Source organism: Engraulis encrasicolus, chromosome 14, assembly GCF_034702125.1.
Source record: "Engraulis encrasicolus isolate BLACKSEA-1 chromosome 14, IST_EnEncr_1.0, whole genome shotgun sequence".
In the NCBI taxonomy this organism is placed as follows: Eukaryota; Metazoa; Chordata; class Actinopteri; order Clupeiformes; family Engraulidae; genus Engraulis; species Engraulis encrasicolus.
The window spans coordinates 5571082-5584694 of NC_085870.1; the positions used below are offsets into that span (position 1 = coordinate 5571082).

The 13613-nt window shown below is 42.4% G+C and overlaps 1 protein-coding gene across 1 annotated transcript; it reads right to left on the reverse strand.

Moving 5' to 3' along the window:
* Nucleotides 1–8259: 8259 nt before the first annotated feature.
* si:ch211-220m17.5 (guanylin family protein) lies at nt 8260–10789 on the reverse strand. Its single transcript, XM_063216311.1, has 3 exons — nt 10533–10789; nt 9835–10033; nt 8260–9048 (listed from the first exon to the last, which is right to left on the reverse strand). Exons 1-3 carry the CDS (start codon nt 10602–10604, stop codon nt 8990–8992), a joined length of 330 nt encoding a protein of 109 aa, XP_063072381.1. The 5' UTR covers nt 10605–10789; the 3' UTR covers nt 8260–8989.
* Between the last annotated feature and the right edge of the window lie 2824 nt (nt 10790–13613).

Sequence of the window (13613 nt, forward strand, 5' to 3'; positions counted from 1 at the left end):
TTAATTGATTTTGAATCCCTTTTCACACAAAGGGCAACAAATGCCCAGATTCAAACACGGTCGTCCAGGGTGAAAAATTGGAGGAACTCTAACTGTTACACCACTTAGTGTCGATCAGAGCACACACAGTCCTGGTCAAGGCTGGGGTGGATTTCTCGTGTTGTTGTTTTTTTCTTACAGAACGGTCCACAATTTCAACTAGACCACCCCTTGATCCATTTTCAATGACAGTGGACTCAGACTAGCAGTGGGGCTGTGTGAGGGCCTGGTCTCTGCCAAAAAAAGCCTGTACTATTTTTTAGGCCCAGCGCAACCCAACATCACTTTGACCAATCCTTGACAAAGACAATCAATGATAGATGAGCATTGCTTAGATTAATTAATTAAATAAGTTCCACCTTTCACTGACTGAGTGGCTGGTGGTGATTTCGGTTAGGTGTCTTGAGTACCTAAATGGCTTGGTACCCTGAAGTGCTCAATGAACGGTGCATGCTCAGAAGGAGGAAAAGAAACAAGGTTACATTTTTGTCTAGACAGATGAATTTTTTTTTTTTGTTTGTTTTTTTTTTTCTTTCTTTCTCTTTATTTTTTCTCATGGAAAAATTGTCAGCAATGATGGAAGTCGAAAGTGAATATGTTTGTAGCTTCAAAAAAAGATAAAATACCTCACTTAAGTATAGTCTCAGTTTCACACATTTAATAAAAAATCCATTATGGGGTCAAGATCTGTGAAACTGCTACAGATTTTGTGTCCTAATAGTCCATCTTCATAACAGGGAATTCTGCAAGATCTGTAAGTGTGTTGCACATTGCAGTGTATTATAGGCCTACACAACGTTTAAGGAAATGGTCCAAGTCAGAACTCAAGGCAACAGTCATTGAGCATCAAAGTGTAATGGCCTATTTGGTATGCTGACGATGGTGCAAAAACACAAAGGGCTAAGGAGCTGGAAGCCATGCCAAGGGTCCCATTTATTAAGGTGAAATAGCCTGGCACACAGCATAGCTCCCTCACAGTATAGGATGGAAAAGAGGACTCCACTCCAAGCTACACAGACGGCCATGCCGCTGAATTAAGGTACATAGTGCAGTCCAGAAATCACTCTATACTCTTGGGAAATCAATCTCTTGTAGGCCTATACAGTGAGTGCCATCTACAGTAGATAAAGCCAACTTTCTCTCTTCCTGTGGGCAGTCAGTGTGAAACGGGAGCTTAGATTGTGATGGCTGCAGTGAACGGAGTAAGGCCTGAATGATTGGACTGTGATTAACTGATTGCTTCAATGTCGTGTTGTCATCCTGTCATAGCAGCAGAGCAATACATTTATTTTTTTATTTTTTTATTATTTATTTACGGGGAGTGCCTCTTGAGATGTGACATCTCATTTTCAATAGGGTCCCCTTAAATCTGAACAATTCAAACAATACAAGACAATACATTACAGCACTATACATTCATTCACTCACATTCACACACGTTCAATCCACAGCCTCCTCACCCCCCCCTCCCCTACAACCCCCTTAATACTGTGTTCTTTGTAATGGATAGGACAAGTGCATTGCGTATAGGCAGTAAAATAGATACTAAAAGAATAAAAATAAGATAAAAGACATGAAATTAAAACAGGAGATCACAAATCCAGAATCCGAGAAGGCATTTAGAATATTGAATGCCATGCCAATTGATTGGCTAATGAAGCATACGTAGCTTTGATATCCAGCCTCTTCTCAGTGCCGATTTTGGAAGCTAAAACATCTTGCAATTTTAGGAATCACCGTCTGCCCTTGGTGTGGATTTGTCGGTATGGCATACCTTGTCACGACAGGGTTAGGCCAGGGATATACTTGCTGTGTGACTTAAACTATGCGTGCAACCGAGTGCACGAGTGTGCAAACGAGTGCACATTAGGTTAGATTCTTTATTGTCCCATAGGGATATTTGTTTTCACACCAGACAGTCAGTTCCATCAGGTTAGATCTTTGTAACAGTAGTCCATATCTCATTCACAATAGATGAAGACACCCTTTTCACACAGACACATAAACATCCTCAGACATCCATATAAAATACATAATATGTATACGCTCCATATCTAATACCTCCACACTCCTCTCCTCCACATACAACCCATCCATTGTTTGTTTGTTTGTTTGTTTGTTTGTTTGTTCTACCCTCATTTACTCAGCTACGGTATGCCACCCGCTATGCATCCCCTCTCATTTCCCAGCTGTGTCACCACACATAATTGCAAAAGAGCTACCAAAGTGGTATGAACGATGCTGGGGGTGCCCTGTAGGGGGTACATAGCCGGCCGTCAGAGCTATCATAACTACGTTCTACGACCTCAACATTAAAGTGGCATAAAAAACCTGATATAAAATATGCATTGTAACATGTTCGCGCAAAAATTGTGCACAAGCGCACCTATCCAGCAGCAAGCATATCCCGAAACTGTGAACTGTGTGGGATAGTAACTGTTGCTATGGACTTTATGATGATGAATAGGTACTATACACACGCTGATATTTATGTGCCGAAACTGTTTGAAACCCCTTTGGACCTTTGTTATAACATTACTTTCATATGCCTTAAGGATAAGTGTACTATTTTAAGTGCACTATTTTGAACATTGAGCTCCATATCTGAGTTGTCTGCAATGTTTTAGAGTCTGCTATACCGTTTATTTCATGTTTGCTATTGTCTTGTTTTCTCAATTGGCTTTACAATGGCCGTCTATGGGCATGGATAACTATGTTCTTAAAAAAACATTTGCTTTCGAAAGTCGTGCATCTCACTAAGTGGTTAGGGGTGTTCACTGGCATTCCCTAAAGTTCAAAGGCAAAATATGGCTTCTGTCATTTTTTTTATTTGCCATTTTGTGAATTAAAGAAAGAAAACGTTTTTACAAAATGCTACATAAAACACAACAGAAGCCATGTTTCGCTACAAAAATTGTTATGGAATACCAGTGAATTAGCCTGATTATCATCGACTTTCAAATCTCTTTGAGACTTTGTCTGACCAAGAGCATAACAATTAACATTTCCCAAACAGTATGGTTGACCCACCTCCCTTATTTTGCTGATGGTTGTTTGCTCCCTGACAAAGTGGGAGGGGTTCCCGTTTTTTCGGGAGTTCAGAATCGTGTTTGTATTGTTCTTGGCCTGACTAGAAGCAACGCTGAAGGTGTGGCGTCACTAGGAGGGAACAGCCTGGCTACCAGTGAATACCCTGGACACTTGGTGAGTTGCACAGACTTGAGAACAAATGTTTAAGGGATTTTTGGTGGTTTTAGGAACATATTTGGACATAGGCGGCCATTATAAAGCCGGTGGAGACAAAATATAAATTAGCCAAATAACAAAGACAGCAGCAAACATAAAATAAATAGTGAGGGGAACTTTGCAGACAAAACATTGCAGACAACTCAGAAAAGGGATTTAATACTGAAAATAGTGCACTTGTCCTTTAATCAGCTAACATAACTGTAACAATGCTGCTATTTTAAAAATCAAGTTTTCTTTTCAGCAGAGAGTGAACCGGTTTGTCCAATGAGCTTATCTGCAACAAGATGCTGTCAGTGACAATGAAGATGTTTGAGATGGTTACAATGTCAAGTCAAGTCAAGTCAAGTAGGTTTTATTGTCAATTTCTTTACATGAACTGGTCATACAAAGAATTTGAAATTACATGTCTTGCTTTCCCATGCATACATAGACTAATCTAGGTAAGGACATAGACAGTATAGACATAGACAGTACTTATACATGGCCATAAGACAGTATGGACATAGACAGTGCTCATACAGACATTTAAAGTGCAAGACTGGACAACAGAAGACTTGTAGAGAACATACATTAAGAGGAGGTAATTGTTGTGCTTTTCCTAAAAGTCCTTTATAGCGTTCTGACATGGTAATAGTAGCATTTTGAAGAAAATTAATAAATATTAAAATAGGTCTATCAAGTACACCAGCAGCAGTGTGTGTGTGTGTGTGTGTGTGTGTGTGTGTGTGTGTGTGTGTGTGTGTGTGTGTGTGTGTGTGTGTGTGTGTGTGTGTGTGTGTGTGTGTGTGTGTGTATGTGTGTGCGTGTGCGTGTGTGTGTGTGTGTGTGTGTGTGTGTGTGTGTGTGTGTGTGTGTGTGTTTAGTGCAGGTAGAAGGTGTGGTGTGCGTCTGTGTGTGTGTGTGTGTGTGTATGTGTGTGTGTGTGTGTGTGTGTGTGTGTGTGTGTGTGTGTGTGTGTGTGTGTGTGTGTGTGTGTGTGTGTGTGTGTGTGTGTGTGTGTGTGTGTGTGTCCATGCTGTGACGTGAGTACTCTCTGACACAGCAAGCATGCTTTTATGCCTTTTGAGCTCTTTAGTACCTTTCATAACAGTTTTTAGGCTATTTAAGATTCCGACTGCCATACAACAGTATACTGTTTTAAATGAATCACCAAGTTCAAGATAGGCCTACTCAGATATTAATCATCACAGACTTGTTTTTTTTCTTTGAAGTTATTTCTTTATTATGAATATCTGGGGCTCTGTGGCAAGCCAAACGAAAAACCGTTTTCCATGAATTGACATCGAATCAGCTGGATGGCACAGCAAGCACAGCACAGCACTGATAGATACGTTATTCTCAACTTTGCCCGTCACTGGGCTGAAATCATTTTGCTATCAAAGTAGCACTACAAAGCCTTTGCCTTCAGCACAGTGTTACTGTGTGGAGGAAGAATTCTCTCATCACTCAAACAACAGACTGATCCTAAGAGTCCACATAACAGTAGATTGATCACCCTCCATGCTGTTATCTCTGAAGTCCTCAATGGACAATCTAAGCCAAATAAAATGTTCCCAGCTGCTTTCTCTATCAAGAGCACCATAAAGATAAAGAAAAACAAACAAACAATAACTCATAAAGCATAAAACAACAACAAACTTTGTGGAGGGATGACACTATCTACTACCGTACTTTACAATCTTATCCATTCGGACATGGCACAAAAACTTCTGCTTTGTTTTTTGGACCCACCCAGAGGCGCATCTTGTCACCAGGCTAGGCAGGCAGCCGTTTGGGGCCCCCAAGCCAATATATGGTGAAAAACAGCTCAACTTTGAGCTATAATAGCGCTGATATGTTTCGAATGTTAATTCTTTTGGGCTTTTGCTTGGGGCCCCCACTGACACTAGAATCGCCTCTGGACCCACCCCCTGCCTTTTCCTGGACCCAGGTCAACTGACCCCTTTGTCTCTTGCTGTCAGCTTCCCTGCCCACCTGCACTCTCTCATCCATGGTTGAATGCCCTTGAGCAGATATCATTGAATGCATCTATCCCTACTTACTTAACCCTCCTGTTATCCTTGGGGTCTATTTGACCCCATTCAATGTTTAACGTCTGAAAAATACATGAAGTACATAATAACAGAACATTTTGCTTTATTTAGGGCTCTGGTAACTAACAATATGTATGATGTGGACGAGGGCCAAAACTAATTCAAGACAACTTTTGAGCAGCTGTTGCACATTTTCGCCTAGTCATGGGTTAGTTTTTTTGGTGTGTGGGCTGTGTGTGGGGGTGCTAGGACTTATCTAAAGGGCTTTTTATGTCCCCAACAGAGCAACAGTAAATATCTGTGGCATAAACCGGTGCAAAAGTTTTTGGTTCTACTGATTTTGTAGACATTTAAGTGGATGGGGTCAAAATGACCCCAAGGATCACGGATGTAACCTAAATCTGAGGATAACAGGAGGTTTAACAGCAGGGGGGAGGGGTGGGGGGTTGTCACTCACTCTTGTAGGAAAGCTGTGTTGCTCATCGAAAGTTCAATCGTGTCTCTTCAGAAACAGATACGTTTCTCATCGTATAATTCTCTGATCAGCTGGGTCTCGATAACATCTCTTAAGCCTGATGCTGGTACATACAGTATATGCTGCATTGACCTTGACACCTGGAGCCACATAGACGCTGCATTCAGGCACTTGAGATTTTGTTTTAGTTTTTTCAATGAAAAATATGGACATGTAAGAGCTGAATGTGAATGAACACATTCTAATGCAGCAAAATGAGGGTCTTAGCTTTTAACTACGACTTATTCCACGTTGTTATCGGCTTCTGGGGCTGAGATTAGATTTAGGTTTTTATGTGATGAGGGCACCTATTCCCAAATAGGGCTTGGGCATTCAGCAAGCGTTTTTGGCAGGTCCCTTAGGCTTAAATGGGTTAAATGTACCTTAGGAGCTAGAGACGAGATGAAAAAGATACAAGATATATAAGCCTAACTAAGGCAAAGGAAGTTGAGATAATCAGTTGAGCAATATTTAAGAAGAAGGTTAACGAGAGACCATTCTATTCATCTTTCTTCTCAAGTAGCCTATATTTGATAACTTGATGGGCAGCCATGGGTAAGCGCCATGGGTTGCCGCTTCGACTTCCAACCCGCCAGGTGGGTGGCGGGGACTGATGTACCAGTGTTCTCCCCTCCGTGACCGAGGTGCATGATAGCGTCCCACCGCACTGTTCCTTTTCGGGCGCCATCCCTTGCACGGGTGAGACATGAATGCAATTTCGTTGTGTGCAGTGTGCAGTGTTCACTTGTATGCTGTGGAGTGTTGTGTCACAATGACAATGGTAGTTGGAGTTTCCCAGTTGGACTTTTACTAACTGGATAACTACCTGAATCAGAGTGTCAGCCAAATTAAATCATTGTTAAGAAAGCAATAAGCACTCAGAGAGCGCAAACCTTCAAGAAAGGGCATGGGGTCACTGACGCCATAACATCTACATGCTGTGGAATCGCTATAATATAACTTACAACAAGATCTGGAATCCATGTCTGATCACTAAACTTTGCTGTTTGATAGAACATTTGACTATGTTACACCCTAATAAGTGTTTTTCTGCCTTGTTTTTGTGAAGTTAGAAACTGAAATGTTAAAATTCACCCTATCCTGCAATGGAGAAGAATCTTTTTTTAAAAAATCCTGGTTCTGGATCATGATCCATATCACCACCATTTCCAACATCGTCCACAACATTTCAGCAAAATCCGTTCATAACTTTTTGAGTTATCCAGCTGGCAGACAAAGAAAAAGACAAAGAAACAAACGCTGGCGAAAAACATAACCTCCTTGGCGGAGGTAACAAATGCTACCGAAAACACAGAGCTAAAAAATGATGGCGAAAACATAACCTGCTACCGAAAACAGAAGGTTATGAACAAAAAGCTGCTCATCATCAGCGTGGAGTAGTCCAACCCTTTAGGGGAAAAGCCCCTGATGAATGGGCCTGGACCTGTTGAGCTGTGACAAGCCTATTGGAAAACACAGACAGCACCAGCAGGGTTGCCAGATGAGGCTGATGATTTCCAGCCCATAAAATGCTCAAAACCCGCCTAGAAGCACAAAATCCCGCCCTATTGTATTGATTTCTATGGCAAAAACTGGGCGGGTTTTTCTGATAAATGCCATTTTTTTCCGCAAACGGCCATCCTAAGCAGCCCAATTGGGCGGGAACCAGCCCAATCTGGCAACACTGAGCACCAGCCCTTCACATTATCTCTGTCCTCCTCCTGCCTGTCATACCAATGAGCCTCGCATTTGATGTAGCAGTCAGAGCATAGTAGCACCGGAGGCTGTGGACCAAACACAGATAGGGTTGAGGAGGGACCAATTTTTCCTTCTGGCACCGTAATAGCGGTATTGTTTACTCTACCATTTGGGGATGCTGTCAACCAAGCCACAACAAATGGGCATCTTTTGTGAAGTGATTTACAATATAATACGACAGACTAACAAAGTGATAGGAGCTGTGAATTAGAGTTCCTGAAAGCAGCTGGAATTGTTCACAGCTTACGACATCCAATTTTGGTGATGTACTTTAATGCACAACAGTGGTTCTCAATCTTTTTTTAATAAACGCCCCCTGGACTTCATAAGCCTCTCAATGCTGCCTTGACCTCATCGTAAGCCTACCAACGCCCCCTTAGAATCAAAAAAATAAAATAGACTAATGTCCCAAATGGGAACTAAGCAAAGCCCCCTCAACTGTGTCCTTCTCAATGCCCACCCTAGGGCTCCCTAACACCCCCTGGGGGACTGTACAGCCCCTGTTGAGAAACACTAATAGTAAATATTAATATGATTTCCTCATGCAAGTTTTCTGCTCGAGGCCTTGTGCTCCAGACAAATGATTCCATAACCAAATATGCAAATGCTTTTTTACATACAGTAATAAACACACAAACACTGCAGATGATTTTGAAAGCAGTTTATTTAACACACAAGGCAGAAATGCACATATAAAACAATAAAACAATGCTGTAGAAAAATAGTTGTATTTTAAATAAACTATATTAGCTTGTAACAAAACAAAGAAAAAAAGACTAAACATAGGTGATGTCCTGAACTTGCTGAGAAAAAAGTAACAGTTTCTCTGCAACATTTGTCCTAAAAATCAGATTGAAGATGATTCTGCACGCAAATATGAATATTTTGACAACCACCCTACACGCTGAAAAGGAGAAAGTAAGTTTGCAAATAAATAACACATTTGGACAGGGGTGTGTATGCGTTTGTGTGTGTTTCTATTGCTTATCATGGAGTGATAGCTTGCTGTGGAGGTCTCGTGAGACCTATACTACAAAGCTGGGGTGCATTTCTCAAAAGAGAAGTAGTTAGCCTGTTAGCAACTTCAGTAGTTGCCAATGGGAAAATACATTGAAATCAACAAAGTAGCTAATGTAGTAAGCAACTTTGGTTTTGAGAAATGCACCCCTGGTTCAAGAGTAAACCAGGTCTCTTGGACTCCAGCTCTTGGACTCCAGGCCCTTGTATTAGATGATTTACCTCTTAACATAACCTGGTCTACTCCTGATCCAGCTTTGTAGTAGTAGTATAGGCACCCTGAGGAGGAAGGGTGAGTGAAGATTTGGATCGTCAACAGTACACATGGTCAGAACTCGTTTCTCCAGGTCGCTGATGCTGTAGAACTTCCTTCAACCCATTAACAGCCGGTGCAGGCCACGAACGCACAGATCTCACACACATCGATCGGTACCGCACCTGTTGAGGACAACACAGAACATGGTTAGTATTCACAAGCCACAACTTAAAGAAACTCGCGCACACTGAAATAAAACACACACACACACGCACACGCACAGGCACACACACACACACACGCATGCACGCACACACACACACACACACACACACACACTGCTTCCTCCAAATATGCTCTAACTCTCTGATCAGGAGAACATTCAGACCATTGATATGAGACATCTTTCTTTGGAATGTACATGCATGTACTGTGCATTCCATCCCTTTTTCCACTTCTACTTTCTTAACCTCTTAGCGCACAGCCTATGTTATAACCTTACTGTCACCAAACTTGTAATGGCTATGTCTTAATCAGTTACTTAAGGCTCTCGGCACTGTCATAGCAATGTTGTTATGGTGTAGTTTAGTATTTTCAGCAAATAGTGAATAGGCCCGCCGGCGATAAGAGGCTACGAACAGTATGGATATAGTGATTTTTCACATTCTCTCTCTCTCTCTCTCTCTCTCTCTCTCTCTCTCTCTCTCTCTCTCTCTCTCTCTCTCTCTCTCTCTCTCTCTCTCTCTCTCTCTCTTACACACGCACACACACACACACACACACACACACACACTGCAGGTTTGTGCTCCTCCAGTCTCCACTTTCATTTCATTTCATTTGATTTATTTATTTCTTCAGGACATTGCACATTAATTAACATATACATACATGTACATATATGTAAATGTGTCAGATTGTAGCCCAAAGGCTAATATCCATCTGGTGTCCAAAATAGGCACTGTACTCACCGAGCCTGGCGAGGCGCATGGAGGCGCCTTCCTGGTGGCACACGGGCACAAACTCCTGGGGCAGCGTGGGGTGGTTGCAGATGGAGGTGTAGCTGGTCTTGGCGAGCCGAGGGCTGGCCTTCATCACCTTGGCGTCCAGAGAGCCTGCCAGCTCCTGGAGCACCTTCACCGACTCCAGTGAGAAAATGTCCTCGCCATCCTGCAGAGAGAGAGAGAGAGAGAGAGAGAGAGAGAGAGAGAGAGAGAGAGAGAGAGAGAGAGAGAGAGAGAGAGAGAGAGAGAGAGAGAGAGAGACATAGAGAGAGAAAGATGAGACATGGTTCACATTCCAGTTCTTCCTCAAAAGTCTATCGATATTCATCCGCTCATGACTTGACAGTACATGCCCCATTAGATAATGAGGCTGTGACATGGGTTCAACCATGACAAAGCTTAGTGAGTTATTATGTTCAAGCTCCTCTCAAATGACAGGGTGCACAATGCACATACAGTTAAGTAATCGATCACCAATTACATGAACACCCAAATACAGAACTAGGCCATGTGCTATCTTATGGATTGCACCAAGAAATGTAGCAGAGCACACACACTCACACACACACACACACACACACACACACACACACACACACACACACACACACACACACACACACACACACAGACACAGACACACACACACACACACACACACTTACTCTGACTTGCACGGCGTCTGAGGAGAAGAGGAGAGCTGCCAGGAGGAGCGCGAGAGAGAGGACGGTCTTCATGTTGGCTGAGGAGGAGAGTGTAGGTGTTCTTCTTGTGCTTGACTCTTGAGGATCTGGAACCCTTTGAGGTTTTTTTGTCACCGGTTGGTGTTCTGCTCCAAACGTCCCGCCGGCCCGTCCTTTTAAAGGGATCTTCCGCAGGCCAACCTCTGCTCTGATTGGCCCGTCGGACTCTTCCTTTACTCGAGTTAATGGATAATGACAAAGAGTATTTCACAAGGCCATAAAAAGGGGATTCATAAATTTCACTCTGACCTCATCCATAGTCTGACGTTGGTTGTTGTTTCTTTTTTTTTATTATGGACACTCCTCGATAGAGTTTCTCATGAACAGGTTTCGTGGGTAACGTATCAAGTTAATTAGTAATGGCGGGGACAGTGATGCTGGCCTCCTACGTAGGTAGATGTCTGCCAGAGTCAACATAGTAATATGCTTTAATACTGTTTTTTCCTTTTAACAAACCTTTCCTTCCCTTTCTGGCTCCATGTTAATGGAAATGGAGCATTGCTTAAGAGTTAAGAGAAACCAGAAAGTATTCCGCATTAAAATGTCCAGCACACATTCAACACGGTGGTAAACTTTACGATCAAAGACTAAGAGTATAGTGTACCTCCTGACAATGTGCGACTCCCAATAAAAGGTCAGTCAGCTTGTTTACTATGTCATGTGTTAAAGAGACCTTTCTATGAATTTGATTTCAGCACAGCAAGGAGGGAGGCCACTTGCAGATACCACCAAAGGCCTCGCTAAAGGGCACAACAAAAGGTCAACACTTAACCCCGCTGGCATGAAACAGTGGTCCATTACTGTATAGTTGACACAAATGGACACGCCTCTCTCTGCTACGATTAGGATGTTCTGGCATAGGCGTGCACAGATAGGGATGAGGTGGTGCTAAAGCACCTGTCCCGTTGCCCAACTCCAAAAAGTGGCCCTTTATTGGAAGTTTTTTTTTGTCACAATGTGCTGTGGTCCATGTTGACATGATGCTTGACAATAAAAAGCAAGAGACAGTGACGTGTCGATGTAATGGGCCTACGTATAGCCTCTATTAAGGTAGCCATAAGTTCCACTTGCTTTCTGCTCCCCTCCGAGCACCTGCACCCCCCCCCCAAAAAAAAAAGTCTGTGCATACCACTGTGAGCAAAGGTTGATGGATATGTGAAGACTTGTTTAGCAGAAAAAATACATATTCAGCTGTCTTCAGTTGTATCATATAATTGATGCAGGAATGTATTAATATTAAAAATGGCCCTAGAATGTCATGTATAAATACATATTTTTGTATCAGTATTAAGTTATTACATCTTTGAAATTTGAATTCTATTGCATCATTAAAGTGCCATTAAACTTCCGCTAAACAAAATATCTTGTTTGGATTCTGTATGTGAGCTATGTCACACATGGCTGAGTATCGATTTGCTGGACTCCTTGAGAGCAAAAAAAGATTCTGGAGAACTTTGTACTTTGTGCGTCCAGGGGTCTCAAGTGCAAACACATCATCACACGTGCTCCTCCGCACAGCGACAGACGTGTTGATTTCCAATCATACATCAATGACGTGCTCCACAACCTGGTTTTCTGTCTATGTGCTATAGTCAGGGACGGACTGGACAGTCTGGCATTTGGGCACATGCCAGAAGGGCCGCGGCCCTTTAGATACCCATCGCGGCCTTCCCAATGCTCGTTGCGGCCCCATAATCAAACATTCGGAAACTATTAAGCAAATATCACGGTACCTGCGACAAAGTTCTCCCCCAATAGCATCCCTCTAACACCGTTTCGCTATTTATACCACTGACACTGCCATATATTACACACGGACGGTGGCATATTGATGGGTGGGTCTTATGTTTCATGTTGTATTTTTCCTGAATATATATGCCAATGATGTAAAAGTGTTCAAAATAATACAAAAAACTATAGCCTACCTACTTATATTTTGCTTTTGTTTGAGACAACTGTAGTAAAGCATTGCTTTGTGGGATTTTTTTAAATTTACGTTCGGTTCCCGCCAAAAGAAAAAACGTAGGTCTAAAAGATTCATCAACATTCTGAAGCTTGTTGTGTAGAGAAAAACTGGGTAGATGTCGCGACGCGAATGGACAATTATAGCTATTAAGAAAAATGAATGAAGGTCCAGGAAGAGGAGGAATTAAACGAAAGAAGGGGGGAGCGGCAATGGAAATTGTTAATAAAGCACATTTGACTTGACTTGTGGTGTTTGGTGGTCACTACGCGGTGAGATGCTGCTATCTTGTGGTCTTTTTAGGTATTTTCTTAATCAGTTCAGTCCTCCGTTTCCCTAGTGACTGACGATAAACTTCCTGTGAGCATTAATAGCTACGGTGTGTGGCGGACAAGAAGTGTCCCATAAATTCAAGGTTGTTGTCACTGAAAACACGGTGTTCTGTTCGAATCTATGTCGTAGTATCTAATATGCCGCTTCTTGGCTTGCTTGGAAGAAGATCATGAAGAAGTGTGTTGTTTTGTCTCTGCAATCGCCAAGAAATCACAAGGCCATTCACACATGGAATAGCACGCAGAGCTCTCTCGCCCACACAAATATGGATATTAGAAGGTGTGTTGCACCGCCCGACGCTACGAATAAGACCAGGTAGGGCTGAAGGATTTCCATTAATAATCATTGTTTGTGTCCGCCGTGACACTTTTTTTATTTCACATAAGGTCGCGTTTCTACTGTCATAAGCCAGTCCGTGGCTAGTCTCGCTACTAGCCAAGGTGATGTGATCTGTAAACCTTTTTAGCTTGTGGTAATCTGGGGGCTGTTATAGTTTTATTCGTACTGTATTCTTAACTTCATGACTTGGTAATGGGCTCTCGAATTGGTGGCTTGTCTTGCTGAAATACATTTTAGTAGCCATATCGATGTAGCCTACGGTATGTTGTTTTGCGTTCAGCTCTGGACTGGTTAGCATAGAAGTTGGACTGACTCCCACTCATAGTCTTGCCATCATATAGAACTAGTATTAGCTGGGCCACTGTCCA

Bases quoted from the DNA above. Each gene is read 5' to 3' on its own strand.
- si:ch211-220m17.5 (XM_063216311.1), bottom strand. From the start codon at position 10,604: ATGAAGACCGTCCTCTCTCTCGCGCTCCTCCTGGCAGCTCTCCTCTTC. The intron at 10,034-10,532 runs GTAAGTGTGTGT...CTCTCTCTGCAG, and splicing joins CAGACGCCGTGCAAGTCAGA to GATGGCGAGGACATTTTCTC. The intron at 9,049-9,834 runs GTGAGTACAGTG...TGTCCTCAACAG, and splicing joins CATGCGCCTCGCCAGGCTCG to GTGCGGTACCGATCGATGTG.